Genomic DNA, 26,443 nt, shown 5'->3' on the forward strand with positions numbered 1-26,443 from the left:
ATGTTTTTAAGAGTTTTAGGCATTTCACACGTAGACTACCAGCGGCCACAAATCAGGTAAAATTGGCAGTATAGAAGGCTTTTGTGTATCGTCATATCCAACATGCATGTTGTTTCTAAGGTTCATAAGGAGCCAAAATAATTCCAAGTCAGAAATAGCCCAAAATGTCGCAAAGCGATTTATTTCTTGATTCATATATATATATATATATATATATATATATATATATATATATATATATATATATATATATATATATATATATATATATATATATATATATATATATATATATATATATCGATTCTTTCTTCAGCCGACTCCGCAGTGTTATCAAAAATAAAAAGAACCAGATAGAGCTACAGTGTTGTTTTAAAATCCTGATAAACCTTTACACATCTTTATCACACCGAATTGTTTCACGCTGAAACAGCTCAAATAGCCCCATTTTCACAGTTCCCCTTTCTAAAACAGACAATGAAGAGAAAGGAATCATGCCCTTGCGTGACAACCATCGTCTCTTACCGTAAACGGTGGAAGAAATCTCTCCAAGCGCGGACCCGAAACAATAATTCCATGAATAGATTTAGCGAGAAGAAGAAGAAAAGAAAAAAACAGAAATATGCTGAAGCCCTACTGAAAACGATGTAAGTATTTTCGGGGTGGCAATTTCAAAGAAAATTGCGACGTCTATGCACGGATATGCACAAAAATTTTCGTATACGTAAACTCTCAGTGAACGAGGGAGCCGATGTGATCGCGCAAAGGAAAATCCTTTAGTTGGAAGATTCTAACATAATGTTGTCGATACCTTGCACAGCGTCAAAGCTGATATAAGGCATTCGATGTTTGCGCAACACTTAACAGTAATATGCTACCTTAGTACCTCCTGCAGTGTCTCAACTGGGTCTGCTCTTGCCTCGTTGATCATATCAGTTTCGGCACTACGTTCTTCTCTGCAACCTCATTTTTAAAATGTGTGTGACGTGCACACCGGGCTTGTAAAAGGATATTTTATGGCCTCTTTTGCCGACTTTTTTTTTCGCATATTTCAGCAGTGGTGCCATATGGTGATAAAAAACGAGCTGATTTCTGCACGCCTGGCTAGAGCTTGGATGCAATTCCTCACCGCTTGGGGTTGTGAAAAAAAAGTCGAATTAACTGAAAAATAACGGAATCAGTTTATTTGTTTCTTCAAATTTTAGGAAAAAGACACAAACTAGGAGCCTCAACAATAATTACATGACGGCGAATTCGAAAGTTTTATTTTTTTAAAAGCGGAAATCTAAAAAGTGGGATCTTTTGTTGCTGAGGATTTGTGAAGCACATCATCTAATACCGGTTACGCATGGGCATTTTGAAGGTCGACGAACCGCTAGTGCACGAACTCAACGGGAATAGAGAACGGCTAAAGGAATGGAACCATTGGCTTCTGAGTTGTCTCAAATTCAGTAGGGCAGTGTCTACCCTGTCCAGTTTCAGAGAGAACTTAAGTGGGAGTAGTGAACACTGTAAAAATAAAATAAATACAAAACAAAACAATTTATTCCCTGACACAATATGCAACCTTTAATATACAGCTGAGGTTACAAAAAGAAGGCAGGTCGGCATCAACACACTACAGCAGGCATACTCTTGTTGGTATTTATACATGAATAATCGATACGAGCTTTTCGCTAAAGTGCAGTAGGGACACTATGTCTTGTTCAGAACGTGAAATTTATATCAGCAATATGCTGCATACGGCTTAACGTCGCTAAGTGATATGGACTACGAAAGACGCGGTGGAGAAGGGCTCCACAATCAAGTCGGCTCGATTGTAGTGGCTCAGTGGCTATGGTGCGCGGCTGCTGCCCCGAACGATGCTGGCTCAATCCCTGCTGTAGCAGCCGCATTTTTTGGGGGGAGAAATTCTAGACCGCCGTGTACTACACGATATCAGTGCACGTGAATGAACTGCAGGTGGTCGAAATTATCTGCATCCCCACCACTATGGCATCTTTTACAGCGTAAAGCTGCTTGGGACGTTATACCCCTAAAATAATTAACTATCAAAATCGACTGTGCCGTGTGTGTTCAACATACACTGACAATTCTCAGTAATCGGCCATCTTGCCTTTCGCCTCCGTAGACGTGTGTCCGTCGCGGTCGTCATTGACTCGTGTCCTGGGACCTTAGGAGTCGATGTCCAAACGATTCAGCAACAGTCGCAAAGGTATTTCTTAAATACGTTATACTGTAGTGAATTGGCTTTATTGTAATATTTGAGGTTGAAGCTGAGGGCTGGATTCCAGCATACACGCGAAACTATTCGCGATGAAAGTGGTGGTGCAGCAGTTTGGTGCATAATATCTCTAGACGGCAAGCGGGTAAATCGCGGAGCAGCTGCATAACGCCATCTAATACGATCAAGAACAAGATTCTTGAAGGTCCTCCAATTATAGTAATTGCAAAGTGCCCAGCAGACAGGTGTATATATGTCCTGCTGCAATTGTTATTCTTAAATACATATTTACTGTGAACAGAGACGAAATAGCTATTGGTTAAAATTTTAGTCATGCGGGTAGTATTCAACGCATCGTAGCGATATGTGGCTGATGCTAGGGCTCAGAATACTGTAACTATAAGATTAACGGCTAGGTAGCACAAATACAGCAGAACATCGGAAATGAAAAAAAAGCGATACGACCCATCTCCACACAGCCGGCTGAAAAAGGCGCATTTTAGTTAGAGACAATAATATACTGAATTCGCAGAACATATACCGAGGTATCGATATGCAAGCGCAAGAACAGGAAAAAAAAACAGGCAAGTGGCCTTGCGAACATCTCACCTAGAAGAAAATTGGAGAGGAATGGCATGCCCGGATGAGGTACAAATTAAGTACACAATACAAGCACAAATTCGCGACTGAGTTGATTGCTAGGAATAGGACAGCGACTGGCTCACTCATAAGTACTACTCATGAAATATATCTGGTCCAGAATGAAGGGAACAGTCTTTGAAGCCAAACACAGTCAGGATCGTTTAATTTCGTTGTACTGTTAACGCTTCGCTTGAAAGACTGTCGCAAAATTCGCGCATCCCCGAAAAAGTGGCGCTGCGAGTAAGCAATCGGGCCCACGCGCGGTAAAATAAAACAAAAAAAAAATCAAAGAGAAGGAGCTAAGGAGAGCGCGTAACGTTGCGAGTGGTACTAGCCTTTCCACAAAGCCCGCCGGCGTGGCGCCGAGGGAGGCATGGCCGCGCGCAGCGTCGATTACTCTAGAATGTCAGACTAGTTTCTGTGATAGCGTCAAGTGCATGACGCGTCACTTTGCCATGACGCGCACTGATAGCAGCAGCGGATAAGCAACCGCTGCGTATAAAAGAAGCGTCAGACAAATAAACGCTGATTCCTTGTCCTGCACCGGTCTTCGCTGGTTCTTTGGTGCGGCCGCTCGGCTGCCGCACGCTACAACATTACACTGGCGACGAGGATGGGATCGAGGCGGCTGGCTGCTTTCTTCGGTTGCTGCTGAAGACTACTGCCTGGCGGATGCTGCAATGGCGAAGGTGGGAAAAATTGATACTTTTGACGAAAGGAGCGACAGCTTCGAGTCCTACTTGGAAAGATTTGAGCTTTACGTCTTGGCAAATGATGTGGCTGAAGGCAAGAAGCTAGCCGTATTCCTGACTGTAGTAGGACCTCGAGTGTATGAAGTATTGAAGAACCTGCTAGTTCCGAATTCCCCTGCCAGCAAAACGTATGACGAGGTCACGGCGCTACTGAAAACACACTACAGTCCCCGAAAGGCCGTGATTGCGGAAAGGTGCCGATTTAACCGAAGATTGCAACTTGAGCAAGAGACTGTAGCCGAATTCATTGTGCAGCTGATGCACCTGGCCAAAACTTGCGAATTTGGCAAGTTTCTCGACGAAGCGCTTAGAGACAGGCTAGTCGCCGGGCTACGCTGCGTCGACACTCAGCGTGAGCTGGTTGCCGCTGAATAGCTGACGTTCGAAGAGGCGTGCAAAATTGCGTTAAATCGTGAACTAGCCACCACCCAGACTCAACAAGTAAAGCTAGAAGAGCTGAAAAGTATACCACAAAGGCGCTCAGGACTAGAAGTTGATGTTCTGAGTCAAGGCTACCGTGCTAAGGACAATTATTGAAGCAAGACTGAGCCCGTAGAGTGCTTCCGTTGCGGTAAACGCCATGCGGCCAATAATTGCCGATATCGCAAGTACAAGTGTCATAACTGCGGAGAGCAAGGTCACTTGAAATCAAAGTGCAGGCAGCGCACAGGCAAACCGAACGCGCTGAATTCGATAGATAACTCGGCCGATGAGTCTGACGAAGAGCAAGAAATATACAGTATGACAACAAATAAGTCTGCATACTATGTCACAGTTCTGGTGGAAGGACAGGCCTTAAGGATGCAAATCGACACAGGGGCGTCCGTCACCGTCATGCCGAAGTCAATTTTTCTTCGTAAGTTTCCCCATCTGACAGTAACGACGGCTACGGTTCCTTTACGAACGTACACAGGAGAACTAGTGCCGGTCGTAGGGTCGGCTGATGTGCGTGTTGAGCACGCTAATCAAACTGACGTTCTACCTGTTCTGATAGTAGATGACGGTGGGAAAGTGTTGCCGTGTCTGCTCGGCCGCAACTGGCTGAGGAAGCTGAAATTAAACTGGCAGGAAGTCCATGCTATACAGCTAGACGACGCCGTGGAGGAACTTAAGAAGTTTCAGGCTTTGTTTTCACCGCAGATGGGGCTGATAACGGGCTACAAAGCACAGGTCCTCTTGAAGCCAGACAGCAAGCCAGTATTTTGCAAGGCCCGTCCCGTGCCTTTTGCATTGAAGCAAGCTGTGTCCGAAGAGCTAGACGCCTTGGAACGGGCGGGGGTACTGAAAAGGGTCACCAGAAGCGATTGGGCGACTCCGCTGGTAGTGGTACCGAAAGACGGAGGAGCAAAAGTGCGGTTGTGCGGTGACTACAAGGTCACGGTGAACCCTGTGCTGCTGACTGAGCACTACCCTCTTCCCTTGCCAGAAGATTTGTTCACAGCATTGACAGGCTCAAAAGTATTCTGCGTCCTAGACCTTGCTGCCGCTTACCAGCAAGTAGAACTTGCCGACGATGCAAAGGCGATTTTAACTATAAACACCCACCAAGGCCTTTACCAGTACCAGCGGCTCCGTTACGGCATTGCCAGTGCGCCTGCCATATTCCAGTCGCTCATGGACGGGCTTCTCAAGGGTATCCCTCAAGTAGGGTGTTATATTGATGATGTCATCATTGGAGGTTCAAGTGAGAATGAATGTCGGAAAAGGCTGGAAGAAGTTTTGACACGATTGCAGGAGCACAATGTGACGCTGTGCATGGAAAAATGCAAGCTCTTTTGCAGTGAAGTCCGCTATCTGGGCCACATAATTTCAGCGGATGGAATAAAGCCACTGGAATCGAAAACAAGGGCAATAGAGCGTGCACCGGAGCCTACAAATGGTACTGAACTGAAGTCTTTCCTGGGAATGGTAACATTCTACTCCAAGTTCCTGTCGAACTTGGCGACTGTGGCTGCGCCGCTCTACGAGCTCCTGAAGAAGGGCATGCGTTGGAAATGGACAAGCGAGTGTTCTCGCGCGTTTCGAAAAACAAAGAACTTGCTCACGACCAGTCCGGTACTTGCTTACTACAATCCGAAGCAACCCTTGGCTCTAAGCTGTGATGCGTCGCAGTATGGGCTCGGCGCGGTTCTTTTTCACATACTTCCCAGTGGGCAAGAAAAGCCTGTCGCTTTTGCTTCCAGGACGTTATCGCAAGCTGAACGCGGCTATGCCCAGATCGAGCGAGAAGCGCTGGCAATAATCTTTGCTCTCAAGAAGTTTCATCGTTACCTATATGGAAGGGCATTCACGTTGTTCACGGATCATCAACCATTACTAGGCATCTTAGGGCCACGGAAGCAGGTCCCACCTTTGGCGGCTGCTCGAATGCAACGGTGGGCGTTAATCCTGGCTTCTTATCGCTACGACTTGAGATATCGGAAAGGATCTCAAATGGAAGTGGCGGACGCGCTGTCCAGACTGCCTGTTGCAACCGAAAACAGCGTCGATGAGACACATACGCTCGCTGTTTTTGAAACTACGCCACTGACAGCTAAAGACGTTGCCAAAGCTAGCAAGTATGACGGCATTCTCAGCAAAGTCTACAGATATACGCTTGAAGGATGGCCAGCACAAATCAAAGATGCTCAACTTGTACCGTACTATAACAGACGTGCGGAGCTGTCGCTGGAAGCGGGATGCGTCACATGGGACAGTCGTGTTGTTGTGCCAACAAAGATGAGAAATGCAGTGTTGAGTCTGTTGCATACGCAACACCCCGGTGCTTCACGCATGAAGATGCTCGCACGTAGCTTGCTCTGGTGGCCAGGGCTAGACGCAGAGATAGAAAACACGGTAAAAACGTGTAGCATTCGCCAACAAATGCAAAATAGCGCTCCCCGTTCTCCACTCGAGCCATGGCTGGTTGCCGCCCGCTGCTGGCAGCGAGTGCATGTGGACTTTTTTGACTTTGAAAAAACGACATTTCTTTTGTGCGTGGACTCGTTTTCAAAGTGGATCGAAGTGTTTCCTATGCGCTCTACTACAGCCGCGAAAACTATCGAGCGCTTGCGAAGTCTGTTTGCTGCTTACGGATACCCTGAACAACTGGTTTCTGATAACGGCCCCCAGTTTTCAGCGCAGCAGTTCCAGGACTTCCTCGATGCCTGTGGCATCCGACGCACGTACAGCCCGCCATACCATCCGCAGTCCAACGGGGCTGCCGAAAGGTCGGTGCAAACTGTAAAAAGGATTCTTCGTAAGCAGCTTCTGCACGACAACAAGGGAGGTAACAACAGATCGATGCGGGAGAGACTGGACGACTTCCTGCTGGCGTATAGGACAACCCCTAACACGGCAACTGGCAAGTGTTCGGCTGAACTGTTTCTGAAACGAACTCCACGCACTAAACTGTCATTACTAAGACCATCATTTCGGAATGACATGCAGAGTAGGCAAGAAGGGCTAAAGCAGCAGCATGACCAACGGAGATCAACTTTCCGTTCGTTTAAGGAAGGAGACTGGGTGTACGTGAAGACTGTCCGGCAAGAGAAGGTGTCATGGACGGAAGGGCGTATAGTGCGGCTAGTCAGCCCTGTGACCTATCTCGCAGAGACTCGGAACACAGTTCGGTACGTTCATATTGATCATTTGCGATCGCGCAGCTCTTTCTAGTATGCAGGACTGGACACCGGGGCGGAAGCCCCGAGACGACCCGACACCGACGACCTTGAGCGTCATCAGGAGACGCTCCCCTCCCCACCACAAGAGGCGCAGCATGACGCGGACGCGGCAGTACCCCCTCTTCGCGATGATGCACCAACCCCGACCCCGCCACCACAAGACGGGCAAGAATTGCAGCTTCCAGCTGCTCACAACGCACATCCTGAGGCGCAAGCTGAAGCGCCTTCCGACTCTCCACCAACAACACTGCGCAGAAGCCAGCGCGCCCGGAAACCACCAGACCGATATGCCTCCCACGATTTCCGTCACTGCAGCTAATGAGTGGAGGCGAAGATCTTGGAGGGAAGGAATGTGATAGCGTGAAGTGCATGACGCGTCACTTTGCCATGACGCGCACTGATAGCGGCAGCGGATAAGCAACCGCTGCGTATAAAAGAAGCGTCAGACAAATAAACGCTGATTCCTTGTCCTGCACCGGTCTTCGCTGGTTCTTTGGTGCGGCCGCTCGGCTGCCGTACGCTACAACATTAGTTTCTACTCAACGTCGACGGAGAGGGCGTGACTTTGACCGCGCTAAAGTGATGCCCTCTCCCCTTCTCCTTCTAGCCAGCGTCTTCGCATCGAAGAAGGAACAAGAAATTTCTCGAAGGCAGTCACCGCGCTCGAACAATGGGGTTGCGCGCCCGGCGCGAGAAGGAGTTTTGAAGCTGCGTGTATGTGCATGCCTGCCTTGGCGCGAAGAACAAACGGACGCGGACTGCGATTATAAATGAGGCGCTTAAACCGCTGCCTGTTTTCCCGAGCCGCCGCTTAAGCTTCTGACAAGCGGGCCCGCTCTAGTCCCGGGGGAACACCACTCGCCCAGCTACGGACCAGCGAGGTAACGTGCGCCACCCTGCGGATCGGCCCCCGTCGTGCTCTTCAGGTCGCCGGACTGTCGCAGTGCCCGGTGAATAAATTGTTTTTTGTTTGTTTGTCTCTCTCTTTCTGTATTAGTGCACTTCAGGTGCAGAGCTTTTGTTGAATTGTAATCTCTGTCAAGTGTTACTTTGCACGAGTTGCATTGTACTTGAAAATCTCTTCGTATGTGTGTCACATATAATTAGGAGCCTAAATTAAATTATGAAGAAAAGAGGTGTGAAGAACACGACGTGGATTAACCGAATAATAAATAAGATAAACAAGCATTCTTTGAGGTGGAGAGACTTGATTGGTGGAAAAGAGAAGAGTGAGAAGACGACGAAAAGGCTTACGTGGACTAACACCGAGGCTATAAAAGGGCGAGTGAGAGCGAGGCACAGGAGTAAAAGCAGAGAAGCGGAGGCTCCGGCGGATCAGGGACGCTTCGGCTGGAAGAGAGCGACGCCGGCTAATGCTCCGGAGAACTCGCGTTCTACGGCTTCGCATCGTAGACTTCCTGCCGTGCCTGAGCCTGTTCCGGGGAGTCAACGGAGGACGCTACCATCTGCTACGGCCAGGGGTGCCACCCATCCGGGTGGTGGCCCCAACGCCAACAACACCGGCATCACCTCCACGGGCGCTTGGACCGGGAGCTTATACGACGCAGCCGGCGACGTCGCCAGCGACGCCAGCTCAAGTACGTCGAACGCCGCCTCGACGCCGGCTACTGAATCCATACAACGCAGCAGCCGCACCGAACGAACCGTGAGCACGAACGCCGACAGTAGAACGCTAATTGTAGTCGCTGGTAGCAGTGATCCCGGGTCGTCTGTATTTTTATTCTTAAGCTGGCTGCGTCGTATAAGCTCCTGGTCCAAGTGCCCGTGGAGGTGATGCCGGTGTTGTTGACGTTGGGGCCACCATTCGAATGGGCGGCAACAATGCTGGGGAAACCCCTGGCCGTAGCAGGTGGTAGCATCCTCCGTTGACGCCCCGGAACAGGCTCAGGCATGGCAGGAAGTCCACGATGCGAAGGCGTAGAACGCGAGCTCACCGGAGCATTAGCCGGCGTCGTTATCTTCCAGCCGAAGCGTCCCTGACCCGCCGGAGCCTCCGCTTCTGTTTTTTTCTGCCTTGCTTTGCTCTCCATCGCCCTTTTATAGCCTTGGCGTTAGTCGACGTAAGCCTTGTCGTCGTCTTCTCCTTCTTTTCTTCTCCACCAATCAAGTCTCTCCAACTCACCGAATGCTTCTCCACCAACCATCTCTCTCCACATCACCGAATGCTTGTTCTTCATCTTTATTCTTCGGTGAATTCACGTCGTCTTCTTCACACTTCTTTCCTTCATAATTTATTTAGGCTCCTTATTACATGTGAAAATGTGCTCGTACGAGTGATTGTGAAAGCCTCTGTATCATCTCTTCGCTGTATGAACTTTGTTTTGTTTTGTGAACCTTTGGCTCCGACCCATTCTCTCACTTGCGACCGGCGAAAGCTGGGCACCAAACGACCAACCTCCTTGTCACTTGCTAGCTGGTCTTCGGCTGAGCCTCCCACGCTGAGTTTAGGGCATCTCCTTTGTTACCGAGACCGCTACCCCCACACGCTCTAAGGGTGTCTGGGAGCGCACGCAAAAGTGCACGAAGTTGTGACAGAGACCCTAGCCTGATACTCCACACTGGGGAAGAGGGAAAGGGGAGTAAATGAAGAGTGAGGGTGTGAAAGAAGGGTAATAATGTCATAATGCAAAGAATTGATTCGAGTGGTCAGAGCTTGAGGAGACCCCGCACATTCTGGTTGGCACTCACTTAACGTGACTACATGTAGCACATGGAGCGCTTGTCTTACTCGTGGAGCATATGTCTTCCGCACATACACACAAACACACACACACACACGCACACACGCACACGCACAAGCACCCGCACGCACAGGTCACTCGCACACACACCGCGCACGCTTGCAGGGAAGGGCTCTAAGAACTCTCACATCCCGGCACAAACCTGTGTACTCATAGCGCGCTGTACACGGTGTTGACGCGCACAACACAGCACACGCAATTAAGTGTCAGAGGCGATAATCGAGGCCTATTTCAGAGAAAACCTGAGAAAGCCTTCATTGCAAACCTGCTGAGAGTTAGGCTCGCCCTGGCGCGTGAAATACTTTTCTATGAGAGGTCCTCCATGCGAATCTCCCATAGTATTTTCTAAGGCCCTCCTCGTATCAATGTAGTGGGAGCACTCGCAAATAATGCGATGAATTGTCTCTGGATGGTTGCAGTTGAGACAGTTAGGGCTAGCTCCTAATCTAATCTTGTATAGGTAGGTTTTGCGTACACTACGAGCCGCAGCTGGTGGAGCAGAGTTCCTTGACGTCGCATAACATTTGATGACAGGTGAAGTCGTGAACAACCATGAAGCCCAGAGATGCGGTACTGCGGATGGTTCACATCATTGGACGTCTTTGCATGGCAGCCTGCACTGAATGAGTCAGTAAGGGTGTTAGGTCCCTTCTTAAGAATTTGAATTGAAAGGAACCCCGATCAGGATGAGCCAGCGTAGCTTCCGCATCAGCGCTCTCATGTTCCGCTATACCTCAATGGCTGGAACTCCAATCATGCCTAATGGTGTTTCCGCGCTGGAACGCCTCAACTAGCACAACTACAACTGGTCTGCCTACCTTCGCGCATGTACTTGGTGTCGTTTTTTATTATTTGCAATGCGGGTCTTGAGTCACACTTTACACTCCAATGATTTGCGGTCTGCTGGCCAATGTAGCGCAAAGCCTCTTGTATGCCTGCCATTTCGGTGGCCGTGGATGATGTTCTATGCATGAGGCTGAAGCGATGGCTGAAGGTGCTCCCAGGCAAAATAACCGCTTATGCTGAAGAAGTGTTCGTTACTGATCGGTCGACAAAACATGCTCTGAGGTATAAGCGGCTGAGTAGGTATATGATAACGCCAATTGTCTTAAAAGACAACGCCAATATGGGCTGCTTCTGGACAGACTACTAATATTTGCCAGGGGGCGGCGGTGATTCCAAGTCTGGTGTCGCAAATGCACTCGTAGTGGCTGCTGTTCTAAATAAATACGGGCTGGGCAGGCGCGATCCTCATAAAATGTGCCCTATTTCGAGGCCTTCCATGCTATTCCTAAACAAACCCGAAAGCACAAGCCTGAGCGCTTTCCAGTGTTCTCAGGGAGGTCAGTCTAATCGACGAAAGAACAGGCGCACTGTACTTCACATAACCGACTTCCAGCGCCTGGTACAGGCAAAGGAAAGATCGCTCAGGCGGACTCCAGGATTTGCAAGCTGTAATCCTGTAATACTTGCAAAACTCTCGTTTTTTTATCTGAGCGAAGAGACGCGCTTCTTCCAGGAGAGGTCACGGTCTATAGTGACACCCAATAAATTATAGCGTGTGATATATGGAATCGCTTGGCCGCCAATTGCGATAGGGTACCACACCATCAACGATCGTGCAAAAACTAACATGACGCTTTTAGTTGGTGATAGCTCAAGCCCCTGACGACGCAAGTAGGTAGACAATATAGACACTGGACGCTGCATTCTCTCTTGCACTTGTGGACATGCCACAGTTGATGCCCATATGCAGATGTCTGCGCACGCGGAAGCCGACATTGTGTTTGTAGTTCTTTGATTTGCACGAGATAGAATAATGTTGGACTAAGCACTCCTCCCTGAGGAATACCACGGATAACAAAGTGACCTCTCATGTCATCTTGATCAGTTACCATGTAGAAGGCGCGGTTCTTCAGATAATTTGCAATCTACTGATGTAGCTAGGCGTCCGAAAATTTCGCATTTCTCGAGGGCGTCGATGATTGCATCGTGCAAAGCTTTGTCGATTGTGCCCTTGATATCAAGGAAGAGAGGAGCGGTCAGTCTGTGGCCACGTTTCTCGTGTTCTGCCGTCGATACCAGAAAATTTACACTGTCGTTATGGAGCGAACTCTACGGAATCCTGTCATTTCGTCTGGGTATAGAGTGCACGTTTACAGAAACCAATCAAGACGTGTTAATATCATGCTTTCCAATGTTTTGTCAATGCAACTGCTGAAATCTACAGGTCTGTATGATGTCATGTCAGGGGCGGTTCTTCTGGTTTGAATAGAGCTACAATACCGCCTCTTTTCCATCGATCTGGAACACTGGCAGTGACCCAAGCGTGATTAAACCAGTTTAAAAGAGCTTCTGCTTTCGAAACCAGGACACGGAGCAACTGCAGGTAATTCCACAGAGGTCAGGGGAAGGAGAATGCTTATAAGCAGAAAGCACTGCTTTGAGTTCGTGCTGCTTGAATGGAAGGTCTAGACGATGATCCAGGGTAAGAGCACAGATGTGCTTCCACCATTTCGCACGCAGAAATTCTCCACAACCTCAAGAGCTTTCCGGTGCAGAAAAAGTCCCAATGCGCAGAAAGGGTGCTGTTGCTCTGGAAGAGACAGCAACGGTGGGAGGATGCGCCAGATCCCTGAGAGTGGTTTCCGGGCACCAAGCCTGCTGCAAAATGACCGCCACTGCTGTCTACCAAGTTTTCCCAAATAGCGCTGAACTTTACTTGTGCACGCCGAGAACACGGAGATCCGAGACACCTTACGTCCTGTGGTATTTTCTTCCGCACGTCGCCAAATCGCATGTAGTGCATAGAGCACATCTATTGGTGTTATGTTATGGGAGGTGTTGTGAAATGCTACACGATCACCCTTGCATAGCCGCAATCCTGCACTGCTCGACATCTTCTGGGGTAGTGAAACACTCAGAGATCGTTTCAAAACGCTTCGCAAAGAATTCCACTCAGTGCAGCGAACTTGGCACGTGAGAGACGACCAAACCAGTGAAGCTGTACATACGTTCGTCCGTGGTCACTGCCGTCAGTTTCAACATCAGCAAACCAAGTTGTGTATGATGAGACACGCCTCAATACCAATGCAAGGTACAGACCGCTGCTGTAGGCAGTTCCGCGAAAAAAAATGTCGGCGCCCCGTTATTGAGAATAACAATACCTGCATTAATCAAGAATGTGGCAATATCCCGACCACGAGCGTTCGTTACCGCGCTTCTCCAGCAATTGTGATTCGCATTGAAATCGCCGACTATAATATGGGGCTGTGAAGTGCTGTCTAGAAGTGGTTGTAGTCGTGTGGCGTCACGGGAGCAACGCTGACAGCATGTCTCACGCACCGCGCTTATGCATTCCGCAGGCATTCTTGGCATTCCTGCTCCTGTGCACTTCGACATCGGCCCAGGCCGTATCATCCAGCCCGGTTCCTCCGCTGTCACCTTCAAAAGATACCCTCAGATTGGTGCTCCCTGATGACCACCTGCGGCCGGTTTTCCTACCATCACTGCGCACGGCCTACTACGCACCAACATCTTTTACGATGTCGTGCGCTCCCACCGGCTATTTAAACGACCGGAAACCCGACAACATCTTCAGTGGGCACGAGAGCAACGCTGACATCATGTGTCACGCACCGCGCTTCTGCATTCCACAGGTATTTAGGCATTTTTCATTCCATGCTTAGAAAAGCAGTAATCGGTGCATGCTGTTGCTCCCGTGCCCACAAGTGTTTCTTGAGGTTGTTTTTGAGTGCTTCTCAATGCTGTTCCTGCTACTGCGTTCTGGGGATCTAGAAACAAACTCAGGACCCAACACTCGCTCTGAATCCGCGCTCGAAAGCCTGTCTTTTCCGAGCGAGCCTTCCGAACAAATGGCTGCCGTTTTTAACCTTCTTAAGGATGTGCACGCACGTTCTGTTCAATCGGCAAAGAATCAGGCTGAGCTTTCCGCAGCCATGAAAGCCATAAAAACCAGCCAAAAAAACGTAGAGAACAAAATTGGCCGCATTCAAGAAAGGTTGGACACCCTGGAAAAGAAAACAGAAGCGCTAGATCATTTTGCTGTAAAAGCAACCCACATTTAAAATTCCCTACAAGCCCTGTCAACGCAGCATGATTTTTTGCAACCTCGTCGCGAAAAACTCGAGGACATATCGCGGCGCAATAACCTGCTTTTCCGAGGCATTCCTGACTCACGCGAATCCTGAAAGGAAACTGAAGACAGTGTGAAAGAAACCCTCGCAGGCATCATCAACAACCTATCAGACTTATCAATAGAACGCGCACATCGCCTCGGCCAGTATTCTACGTCAAAATGTCGCCCTATCATAGTCAAGTTCAACAACTTCAAACTAAAAGACCGCGTACCTTCGACACGCAGTAAACTTAAAGATAAGCGTATAACAGTGTCCGAAGATTTTTCCGCCGCCACGCGTACTGCCATAACTAAGCTAGTTAATTTCGCCAAAAGTCTGCCAGTCTCCCCTAGTTTTCAGTTGCGCTACAACAAAATGACAGTGAATGATAAATTATACGCCTACAATGCCTCCACTGATAGCATAGTTGAGATTATCATGCCACCAAAAACAGATGCTTTCCACGGCGCAGTGCCGCAACATAATATAGCCACCACTGATAGTACAGTCCAGTCTGCCTCGCCACAGAATACACATGCTTGCCACAATGGAGCGTCAATACATGACACTAGCTAGGAAAACGGGAGGGGAAGTGAAACACGTCAGTTAAACATACAGGTATTGTTTTGCAACATAAGTAGCATCCTTAACAAGCGTAATGAACTAGCCGACGTACAAAAGCTACAATCCGACTTCGACTCCATCTCAACCTGGTGTAAATCTTGGCTAATGGACCTTAATGTTAACAAGTGCAAATTCATGCGTGTGTCTCGAGTAACTAATAACTTGCCCTCTTATCACCTTTGCGGTTTGTCTCTAGACTCCGTGCACTCTTATAAATACTTCGGTGTTCACATAACTAATGACCTTACCTGGACTGCTCATGCCACACATGTCGTTAAGAACGCCAACAAAACACTTGGATACATTTCGTCGTAACTTTGCTAAAGCACCATCATCGCTGAAGATTTTGCTGTACAAAACACTAGTTTTACCTAAACCCGAATACGCTGCATCGATATGGGATCCTTATCACCAGAACTTAACGCACTCACTTGAGATGGTCCAAAATACTGCTGTCGATTCATTCTTTCTAACTACAACAGAACTGCAAGCATAGCCAGCATGAAATCTAGTCTAGGTCTGTCATCCCTTGCGTTCCGTCATCGAGCACTTCATCTTCGCGTTTTTCATATATTTTTCCACCATTCTTATCTACGCGAAGAACTTATTTCACCCCCACAGTACGTGTCATCATGCATGGATCACGCCCTCAAGGTTGGAATACCATTCTGCAGAACGAAAACCTACTTTCATTCCTTTTTACCCCGGACATCCGACGAGTGGAATCAACTGCCCTCACCACTGGCACTAATCGATGATCACCGTTTACTTCAGGATGCCTTAGCTAACACTGTATAACTAGCAACCTTCTGTAATATTGTGCTCATATTTCTACGTTTTACTACATTGTATAACCACTCCCCTCTATAATGCCGTATGGTACTGAGGGTATTTCAAATAAATAAATAAATAAATAAACTTAGGTGGGATGTAGCCACCAGTAATGGAGGTTGTGTGCCCACTCAGGTTCAAACTTACAGCAACAAAGTTGTTGCTGATAACATAATAATATAATAAAATAATTCAGGCCCAGGCGAACACATAGTAGAACCTTGCTGGGATGTCGAGCCCCTTCACAGAGAAATTGCTCAAATCCAAACAGATGAAAAGTAGAGCCGATATTAGTCTCACATATTACAAGCTCGGAAACAGGTAGTGGAATACCTTCTGTCTGAAGGCCGCATTACAGCTTCGCAGACCTCGTCGATTAAAGCAGAGCGGACGTTTAGGAATTTCGGTGAATGATCATGATGACAATCAGCGCAACAAAGAAAGAAACAAAGAAACGGGAGGAGACGCCACAAGCGCTGACTCAAAACCGAAGTTTTAATGAAAAAACGGCACGTAAATATACATGAAAGCCATCAATAAGTGTGCACGTCATAGCCAAACAAAAGCTGGATTACACGCTCGTCACGGACAAAGGTTAGTATACAAGAGCCGAGAGCAGCCGGTTGTCTAGGCAGTCAAATTCACAATCTGCGAAGGACACAGAAGGATCGGTGCTGCATCGGTTAACATTTTTCGTAATGAAAAAGGCTTCTATCACTTCATGAGTGTCCTGATACGGATACCGGAATAGAACAAAATTTCTTTGAAATACGGATCGGCATTCACAAGCCCTCTTTTTCTTCTTCTTTGTCGCTAGTTTTCATTATGCTCGTGCATTCTATTGAAGTATTGCCCATCGAGAAATGCTTCCTGTAGTTATGGGGGCGACGACATAGAGTCGCGATTGCTGTCTTCTATTAAAGAGTTGCAAGAAGCGGTTACACAACGTCTAAAGTTTAGACAGCGTCCCTAGCAACGGGTGTGTCCACATGTCACATATGATAGGAAGTTTGAAATTGAAGTACGAACTAAAGTAGCTCGGAGAAGACGACAAGCATGACGACAAGCACAACGTGTATTAACCCAAGAGTAAAGAAGATGAACAAGAATGATTTGGTAAAGTGGGAGCGAAGGAAGGAAAGCGCAAGGAATAGCGTGGCACGGTTCGGTAGATCAGAGAAGCGGAGGTCCCGGCGTCTCAGGAAGACCTCTGCTGGAAGAGAGCTACAGCGGCTACTGCTCTTGGGATCTCAAGTTCTACGGCGTCACACCGTGGACTTCCTGCCGTTCCTGAGCACGTTACGGGGAGTCAACGGCTGACGCAGTCACCTACTACGGCCATGGGTGCCTTCAGCGCTGTTGCCATCCATCCGAGTGGTGATCACAACGACATCACCAACGACACCTTCACGGGAACTTGAACCTGGAGCTCGGACAACGCCGCCAACGCAGCTGCCAACGACGCCACCAATGACGCCGCCAGCGACGCCAGCCTCAGCACTTAGAACTCCACCTCGACGCCGGCCACCTGGTTGCCACTTACTAAACACATACAGCGGTTCATCAGCACCGAACCGTGAACACGAACGCCGAACGCTAGTAGACTGGGTGTTCCAGGGTCATGTGTATTGGTAGTCTATGTGCTTTATGTTAGTTTTGTGTGCTAGTGTTTGTATAACGTAGGGTGTATTAAATATGCGTCTGTGCGGGTACACCTGTCGAATAGTTCATTCTCTCGGCCCGAGTGTTCTCCGGGGATTCGTGATAAATTTAAGTGCCGAGCCTGCAAGGATTCATTTCCTTGTTTCTTTTTGTTTTGCCTCGAATTTTTGCGATCTCTTGACGGCAGAAAGTATGGATTTGGCAAAATCGTTAGAACTGTCTCTCAAGCCAGGGTTAAGCAAGGAAGAGGCGATGAGTCTCTATGACGAGGAGGCAACGAGCCAGAGAGAGGAGGCAAATAGGCAGAGAGAGGAAAGGGCGTAAGCGCGCGCAGACACTCGCGAGGCAGAATAGCGGGAGGTTAAAAGAGCTCACGAAGCTGAAAAACGGGGTAAGAAGTTTCGTTTCTGTAAAAAGGCTCATATCGCAGGGGGATTTGAGGAGATCACGTACGATGATCAGAGTTCCTTAGCGGGTCCAAAATCTCCTAGACAGACCAGAGTTTGTCCAAGAAAGCTGATGGCAACTTTTTATGACAAAAGAGATGATTTGGACGCATATCTGCAACGATTAGAGCGGATAGCTTTGGAGCATGGCTGGGAGCGCAGTGAATGGGTCACAGCATTGGTCATGTGCTTAGTGGGGGAGGTGCTGAATGTGTTTGAGAGGATGCCTGCTGCTGATTCCATGGACTACGAGAAAGCCAAGAAGGCACTACTTCAAAGATTCAGGCTTACAGCAGAGTGTTTTCGCGAGAGATTTCTCACCGCGAAGCCCGAGGATTCTGAAACCGCTGAGCAGTTTTTCTGCAAAAGAGTTTTGAAGGAGTGTGTGACGAGCTGGTGACAGAGCAGTTTTTAGCAAGTTGCAGTCGAAAGCTAGCGCTACTCCTGAAAGTTGTGTTCATTGGAATTGTTTGCCGACATAGCAGACCAATTCCTCGAGGATAAAAGGCCAAGAAATATGAGTAAGGGAAACGAGGAATCTTAATAGGTCCAAGAGACCAATTTGACAAAATCAAGAGTCTATGGCGGTGCATCTAAGGCGTCAGTAAGGTGTTTCCTCTGTGCAAGGCGGAACACCGTGCAGTTGACTGACGGACCACTAGCGTTGCCCGAAAGACAGAGGTTGTGTGCCAAGTTGCAAGAGGAGAGGATATGCCGATATAGAGGATGAGTGCCGATATAGAACACAGGACCGAGCTGCATGCGTTTCCGACTCTTGGGTAGCACTTGTCACACCACCTGAAGGTCCACAGCTAAAAGGAGAGCAAACGCCGCTGGAAAGTGAGGCTGCCCATGAAAAATCCAAGTTGAAAGCACATAAGCCGGTGGTGGTTGGGCAAATAGGAGACCTTCCTATAATGGTGCTTCGAGACAACGATGCAACATAGATTAGGTACAGAGAAGCGTGATGAAGGACGAGGATCTTACAGGGGAAGCGTCGGACCTGACTCGTCGATAGCACATTCAGATACCTTCCAGAAGCCATGATTCTAGTTGCCACGCCATATTATACTGGACAGGTAGTGGCAAATTGCGTAGAACAACCAATCTATGTCTAAAAGTGTCGAGGACCACAATCCCGAGTGTAGGATGCTCGACGTTGAGGAACACCCAAATGAGGAAAGGCCCAGACAGGTCAGTCGGGTGATGGGGTGGTCAGTTTCTTGTCTGCAGTGGAGGCAAAAGTTCAGGTGACAGCCCGAGCAACGCAGCGTCCGCTCTCTAGTCCCGTTACGATGTGTCTGAGCGTAACACCGGACGAAATTTAAGTTAGGAAAAGAGAAGACCCGAGCTTGAAAGCACAGGGAATGCATATCTAGCTCGGCCAGGCGGGTCAAAAAGCTGTTGTTACATGACAGATATGCAAAAGACAGTGTTATTCTTATAATAAACTGCACCTCTCCAACCAAAAATGTTACTTTAACCCAACGTTTCGAAGCCGACTCGGCTCCTTCATCAGGGGTGACTGAGGGCAGTAGCTAGCGTCTTTTAAGTATGGAGGGGAGAGGGGGGTGAAAAGAACGAGAGCTGTGTCGCGCAAGACGCGGGGGAGGGGGAGGGGTTTTAGGCTGTTAGTCACGCTGACGCACTGCAGGGAGGTGCTGAATGGCGACTTTTTTTCGTTGCGTTGAAGAGCGAAGTCCCTGGGCATATACTGGGGGCAGGTTTCCTTTTGTGCGGTTGATATTGTTCGGGGTGGTTTTGATACTCCAGGATTCAAGAAGGAGCCTCTTGTGGTAATTTCTTTCGGTTCCGAGGATGCGGGTTTCTTCAAAGTTGATTCTATGGTCGGAGTCCTCGGTATGTTCGGCTACTGGATTGCGCGCTCTTGCGAATTTGCGGACGTCGTTGTTATGTTGCCGAATTCTTTCTTTGAAATTTTTGGTTTCGCCGATGTAGCTTGCGTCGCAGTCGGCGCATGGAATTTGGTAGACAATGCCTTGGCTCTTTCTCTCGGCTGCCGGTCTTTGGGAACAGGTAGGCAAAGCGCAACAGTGTTTGTGGGCGTGTGTGCAACCCGGAGACCCGATTTTTTCAGGATTCGGGCGATGGTTTCGCTGACACCTCCGACATAAGGTAAAGTGACGTACTTTGGTGGTGGCGTTGGCTTTGTGCGTTGATTTCTTGACGAATATTGTGTTTTTGACGTTGAATGGTTTTTTGAATAGTCTTTTGGGTAGCCGTTCATGATGGGTTCTTTGAATATCGTGTGTTGTTCTTTTTTTGTCAAGTTCTGTGCTGCAGTATGTCTCAACTCTTCAGAACAGCGTCTTCACCACTGATGCTTTACGGACTGTCGGGTGGTTCGAAGAGAACTGGAGATACCGGCCTGAGTGGGTTGGTTTGCAGTATACGGAGAATTGAAGGGCATTGTCGCTTCGGGACACGAGGATGTCCAAAAACGGCAGGGAGTTTTCTTGATCCACCTCTAGCGTGAACTGAATGTCAGGTTCAAACAAGAAAACTACCTGCCGTTTATGGACGTCCTCGTGTCCCAAAATGACAATACCCTAAAATTCTCTGTATACCGCAAACCAACCCACTAAGGCCGGTATCTCCACTTCTCTTCGAACCACCCGACAGTCCATAAAGCATCAGTGGTAAAGACACTATTCAGAAGAATTGAGACACACTGAAGCACAGAACTTGACAGAAAAAAAGAACTACACACGATATTAAAAAAACTCATCATGAACGGCTACCCAAAAGTCATTATTGAAAAAACCATTCGACATCAAAAACACAACATTCGTCAAGAAATGAACGCACAAAGACCAACTACACCACCAAAATACGTCACTTTACCTTATGTCGGAGGTGTCAGCGAAACCATCGCCCGAATCCTGAAAAAAATCGGGTCTCCAGGTTGCGCTCAAGCCCACAAACACTGTGGCGCTTTGGTTACCTGTTCCCAAAGACCGGTCGCCGAAAGAAAGAGCCCAAGGCATTGTCTACCAAATTTCATGCGCCGACTGCGACGCAAGCTATATTGGCGAAATCAAAAATTTCAAAGAAAGAATTCGGCAACATAAGAACGACGTCCGAAAATTCGCAAGAGAGCGCAATCCAGTAGCCGACCATTCCGAGGACTCAGACCATAGAATAAACTTCGAAGAAACCCTCATCCTCGGAACCGAAACAAATTACCACAAGAGGATCCTTTTGGAATCCTGGCACATCCAAACCACTACGAACAACATTACCGCACAAAAGGAAGCCTGCCCCCAGTATATGCCCAGGGACTTCGCTCTTCAACTCATTAAAAAAAGGTCTCCATTGACCGCCTCCCCACAGTGCGACAACGTGACTAACAGCCTTAATCCCTCTCAACCTCCCTCACGCCTTTCGCATCACAGCTGTCGTTCCTTTGACCACCTCCCCCCCCTCCATACTTAAAAGACGCTAGCTGCTGCCCTCAGTCACCCCTGATGAAGGAGCCGAGTCGGCTTCGAAACGTTGGGTTAAAGTTAACATTTTTGGTTGGAGATGTGCAGTTTATTATGTCTTCAAACCCAACCAAACAGGTAAATCTGTCAAAATGTTTAGTTTTCAGTGTTATTCTTAGGACATGATGCCATTATGCCGAACACCAGGGTGTTCACAAAAGGGTGTGTAGAATAACCAAGGAGTTCTGACCAGGTGTTCAGAGTGATGTTAAAAGCATTGTTCGCTCGTTTGACGTGTGCAGGCGCACAGTTTCAAAAGGAAGAGTTGCTCCCGTACATTTGGGCAAGATGCTGGCCACATACCTACTGTTTCAAAAAGTGGATATTGCATTACGGGGCCAATCTATCCGGTATCCACGAGAGGCGATAAGTGCTTACCCTAGTTGACGTGGTCCTTCGTTATCCTGACGCTATTCCATTGACTTTTGACAGTGTCCAAGTGGCGGAGGGTGTTGTTTAGATGTTCTCGCGTTATGGGTACTCGAAGGAAGTTCTGAGTTACCGGGGCTAGAACTTCACGCGGAACTCATGAAGGAGGTTAACTGTCTTTTGTCAGTAAGGCAGTTACTAATAACGCCATACCATACCATGTGTAGAGCGGTTCAATGGCACCTTCAAAAATATGTCCAAAAATGTGCCAGCAGAGACCTACTGAGTGGAATAGATACCTTCCAGCTCTTTTGTTCGCTACCGCGAAGTACCACAAATGAGTCTTCGTTTCTCGCTCTTCGAGATGTTGTATGGGAAACCGTTAGAGGTCCACTTACAATACTCAAGGCGCTGTGGGTTAATAAAGAGATTGCGTTAGATCTCAAGACAACGTACACATACGTTCTTGAGTTGCGTGACAAGTTGGAGGAAACATGCAGGCTTGCACATCAAGGCCCGGAAAGGCCGCGCAAACGCTTTAAGAACAACTATGAAACGAAAGCCACTCACAGAAATTTGTGTCTGGGCGACGGGGCTCACATATTGCTACCCAAGGATCATAACAAGCTACGGACGATATGGAAGGGCCCTTACCTTGTAACGCAGAAGAAAAATAACATGGAAAATGATTATTTATAAATAACACGAAGAAGGCTTTCCATGCAAATAAGTTGAAAAAATACGAAGAAAGAGTTCCCGTATGGTACAACGCCAATATAGCATGCTCGGTAGTGGCAGAGGCGACAGATTATCTTGCCGAAGTGCCCACGAGCAATGGGAAGAAAAGTGTAGGATGGGATAAGGTACTAATAAACCCCAATTTGAATGAAGACAGATAATCACAGATAATGGCTCTACTCCGAAGCACGGAGGATGTGTTTTTGGATGTACTAAGCAAAACGGAGGCCATATGTTGCAAATTAGATCTCTCTACAGATACACCATTTAGTGTGAAACAATACCCACAACCTTACTTTTAGCAGTTCAATAATCAATTTAAAATGATGTGCGGAAGATGTAGGAGCTTGGTGTCATTGAGAGGTCGTGGTCAGCAGGCAATGCGCCTCTCGTATTTGTCAAAAAGCCCAATGGCAGTAACCACGAATTATTCACGAAGCTACCCAGACAACACCAAGCATCCTGAGGACGTCCTCAAATGGTCCAAACGTCCTCGGGGCCTCTAAAACATCCTCAATATCCTCATAATGTCCCAGGTTGGATTGTCCTCAAAACGTTCGCAGAATGATGTTCTCAGGTCATACCAGCGGCTTCGTGGTCCTCAAAAGGTCATTTTGAGGACATATGTTTGTGAACACGCATGCATGAAAATTATCAGAAAAATAATGCTTATATATATATATATATATGTGTGTGTGTGTGTGTGTGTGTGTGTGTGTGTGTGTGTGTGTGTGTGTGTGTGTGTGCGTGCGTGTGTGCATGTGTGCGTGCGTGCGTGTGTGTGTGTGTGTGTGTGTGTGTGTGTGTGTGTGTGTGTGTGTGTGTGTGTGTGTGTGTGTGTGTGTGTGTGTGTGTGTGTGTGTGTGTGTGTGTGTGTGTGTGTGTGTGTGTGTGTGTGTGTGTGTGTGTGTGTGTGTGTGTGTGTGTGTGTGTGTGTGTGTGTGTGTGTGTGTGTGTGTGTGAAATTTGATTTCTAAGCATTTACTTCCATTAAGTTTTATTTGTGATGCATTACTGCGACGGCGCTCTGAAGTTTTATCCCTTTGACAGTATGCATGCACAGTTTTTTTCAACGACAGCGCGCTTAGACCGCAAATTGCTGCACGCGGAAACGAGAGAAACCACCGCCGTTAGCTGACTACCGCGCATGCACGCTGGTTCGAACTGCAACCCAGAGCACGCTTGCTGCGTGCCAACGAAGAGAAAAAAGTTTGAGGTGCGGTTCCGGGAAGGCTCGTGCAACGTCATATTCAACCACCCGCATCGCTGCTGGTTAATGTCCTGAGAAAACCTATGAGTTCTGGTCTACCGTAGTTGTGATTGCCGTTTTTTCATGTGACGACGCTATCGCGCACAATTAAAGCTTCTGCAAATCGCTTTCCTTCAAGCAAGACTACGTGTTGTACGCAATGCCGCTAGCTTTTCCCTTGGCGAAGGAGCACGATTTTAGCCCGTTCACAGAAAGCGGGCTTGAATCCGGGGGCCCGTCTGTGTGTTGCTGGGTAGGCAAATAACGGTGTTTTTTTATTTCTGTAAAAAATGTTCTTTTTCACGAAGTCAATCGTTCCGCAATATTTATTGCGTCTTAACATCGCATCGCACGATCAACATCATTACGTGTGTGGCCGATTCTCGTTTAAGCCAAGCCTGCATCCGCAACGTCGTGATCGATCACCGTGACGGCGAAGCACGCACGCTACTCGCACGTGCGCGTTATTCCGCGATGGATGCCTCTCAGAAAAGTGAGTGACGCCTTTGTAGATTTGCACTACGACCTGCTGATTTGCACGATGTCAACGGAAAGTCGTGCGCGAAAGTTTCGCCGCACAAGGAAAAGATGGGTTGATGTTAGCTTGCAGCTCGCCGCGTGTGCCGAAGCTGGTGCTGATCCATTGTCAGAACAGTGCAACCAGCTTCAGCGTGATGTGTGTGTGTGACCGAACGTTTTGTGCCCGATACTGAGGATGTGCCGACCCCAGACCCCACAAGGCAAGATGTTGAAGCTGGGACCTCATCGGTTTTTGTAGATTTAAGCTGCGATCAGGACCTTTGTCCTCAGGTTGACAGCAGGTTTGATTACGAAGCCGATCTTGAAAGCGCTGACGAGGACGTAGCGACTTTCCGCCACCAGCTTCAAACATGGGCAGTGGAGTCTGGGTCGTCGCATGCTGCTGTCACGTCACTTTTGAAAGTGCTCCGCAGCCACAAGTGTTTTTCTTCTCTCCCATCATCGGCGAGAGCGCTGCTACAGACACCGAAAATGAACTTTCCGAAATTTCGGGAGGCCAGTACCGCCACTTCGGTGTAGAAGCAGGGATACGGGAAATCCTGGGACAGTGTCGAGACCTGCCGCCGGAACTGAATTTGACTTTTCATATTGATGGCATACCATTATCGAAACGTTCTAGAGGCCAGTTTTGGACCATTCTCGGCCGCATAAGCAACCTCAAGCATGCGGCACCATTTGTGACGAGTGTTTTCTTCGGTGACAGCAAGCCGAGAGATGCAAATGAGTTCCTATACAGCTTTGTTGAAGAGCTAAATGTTCTTTTATCTACAGGAATTGCTGTTAAAGCTTTCACAATACCTGTAAATCTAAAAGCCATTGTGTGTGATGCGCCTGCAAAGGCATTTGTTTTGTGTGTCAAAAACCACACGGGCTATTACAGCTGCACGAAGTGCACTGTTAAGGGTGCGTACATTGAAGGAAGAGTCTGTTTTCTAAACATTAGCAGTGAGCTGAGAACTGACTGCAGTTTTAGGCAGAGGTCGCAGGAGCAGTATCATACTGGAAGCAGTATTGTAGAGCAGCTGCCAATAGACATTGTGAGGGATGTCCCGCTAGATTATATGCACCTCGTTTGCCTAGGCGTGGTGCACAAATTGCTTGTATTGTGGTTCCGTGGCCCGAAAGCTATAAGGCTTGGCAGCAAAGTCCGCATTGAACTGTCAGTGAGAAATGTCAAGGCCGCACAGTTTGTTCCTTGTGAATTTAACCGAAAGCCTCGTAGCCTCACAGATCTGGATCGCTGGAAGGCCACAGAGTTTCGTTTCTTTTTGCTGTATGGGGGACCCGTGCTCCTGTCATAGCTTCTTCCGTCAAAGATGTATGAGAATTTTCTAGCTTTGCATGTTGCTATTACCATTCTTTCAATGCCTAATGGCACAAAAAGTGAAGTGCAGTATGCAGGGCAGCTTCTGAACCATTTTGTTAAAGGCTTTATAAAGATATATGGCAAGGAGCATGCTTCGCACAATGTGCATGGACTATGCCATCTGGCATCCAATGTTGAGCACCTGGGGCCATTGGATTCATGGAGTGCGTTTCCATTTGAGAACCACATGTCTGCTCTGAAAAGGCTGCTCCGAAAACCAGAGCGACCACTTGAGCAGCTCTCTAACAGACTATCAGAGCAAGGAGCTGTACTGAAGGAGGCTCAGAAGACGCCAAACTTCCCACTGCTCACTGGACAACATGAGTCTGGGCCCCTTATTGCTCCATGTCAAGGGCCTCAGTTCAAAAAAATGAAGCTTCCAGGCAGCGATGTCCTTGCCCCTGGCAAGAAGGACAGCTGTTGCATTCTGCAAGATGAATCTATAATTGTCATCGAGAACTTTGCACATCTGCCAACTGGAGCACCTTGCGTTGTAGGAAGAAAGTTCATTCAGCTCGAGGACCTGTACTCCTCTCCATGCCCATCATCAATGCTTGGCATATATAGAGCAGCACAACTGTCTAGTCTGCGTGCCTGGCCACTAGAGAATGTTTCACGCAAAGCTTTGAAACTCTTTTTTAAACGCGATGCCATTATTTTTCCCCTCCTTCATTCAGAAATATCAGCATAACTGACTGTATAAACAAATAGTTTATGCCACAGTGGCAGAAGCTGAAGGATTTATCTATGGCTGGTGGCACGTTATTTTTTTCCAGCTCCAAATGTATGCTTTCAAACAGTATCTCTCATCATTGCATTTCAACTTGGCCAGTACTGTTTATGTGTGCTACAGAATTATCGGCGGGATTTTATTAAATTTTACTAAGGGTTTTCTCGGTTCTCTGGTTCATGTCAGTGGTGCGTTTGTACA

The 26,443-nt window shown here is 47.9% G+C and overlaps 1 protein-coding gene and 1 pseudogene across 1 annotated transcript; both read left to right on the forward strand.

Moving 5' to 3' along the window:
* The first annotated feature begins 3,546 nt into the window (after nt 1-3,546).
* On the forward strand, nt 3,547-3,993 carry LOC144103425 (uncharacterized). The gene has a single exon (XM_077636146.1). It carries the CDS (start codon nt 3,547-3,549, stop codon nt 3,991-3,993), a length of 447 nt encoding a protein of 148 aa, XP_077492272.1.
* Nucleotides 3,994-10,607: 6,614 nt separating this feature from the next.
* On the forward strand, nt 10,608-26,203 carry LOC144103426 (uncharacterized; annotated as a pseudogene).
* Nucleotides 26,204-26,443: the final 240 nt, after the last annotated feature.

This window comes from Amblyomma americanum, chromosome 9 (genome assembly GCF_052857255.1).
Source record: "Amblyomma americanum isolate KBUSLIRL-KWMA chromosome 9, ASM5285725v1, whole genome shotgun sequence".
Classification (NCBI taxonomy): domain Eukaryota; kingdom Metazoa; phylum Arthropoda; class Arachnida; order Ixodida; family Ixodidae; genus Amblyomma; species Amblyomma americanum.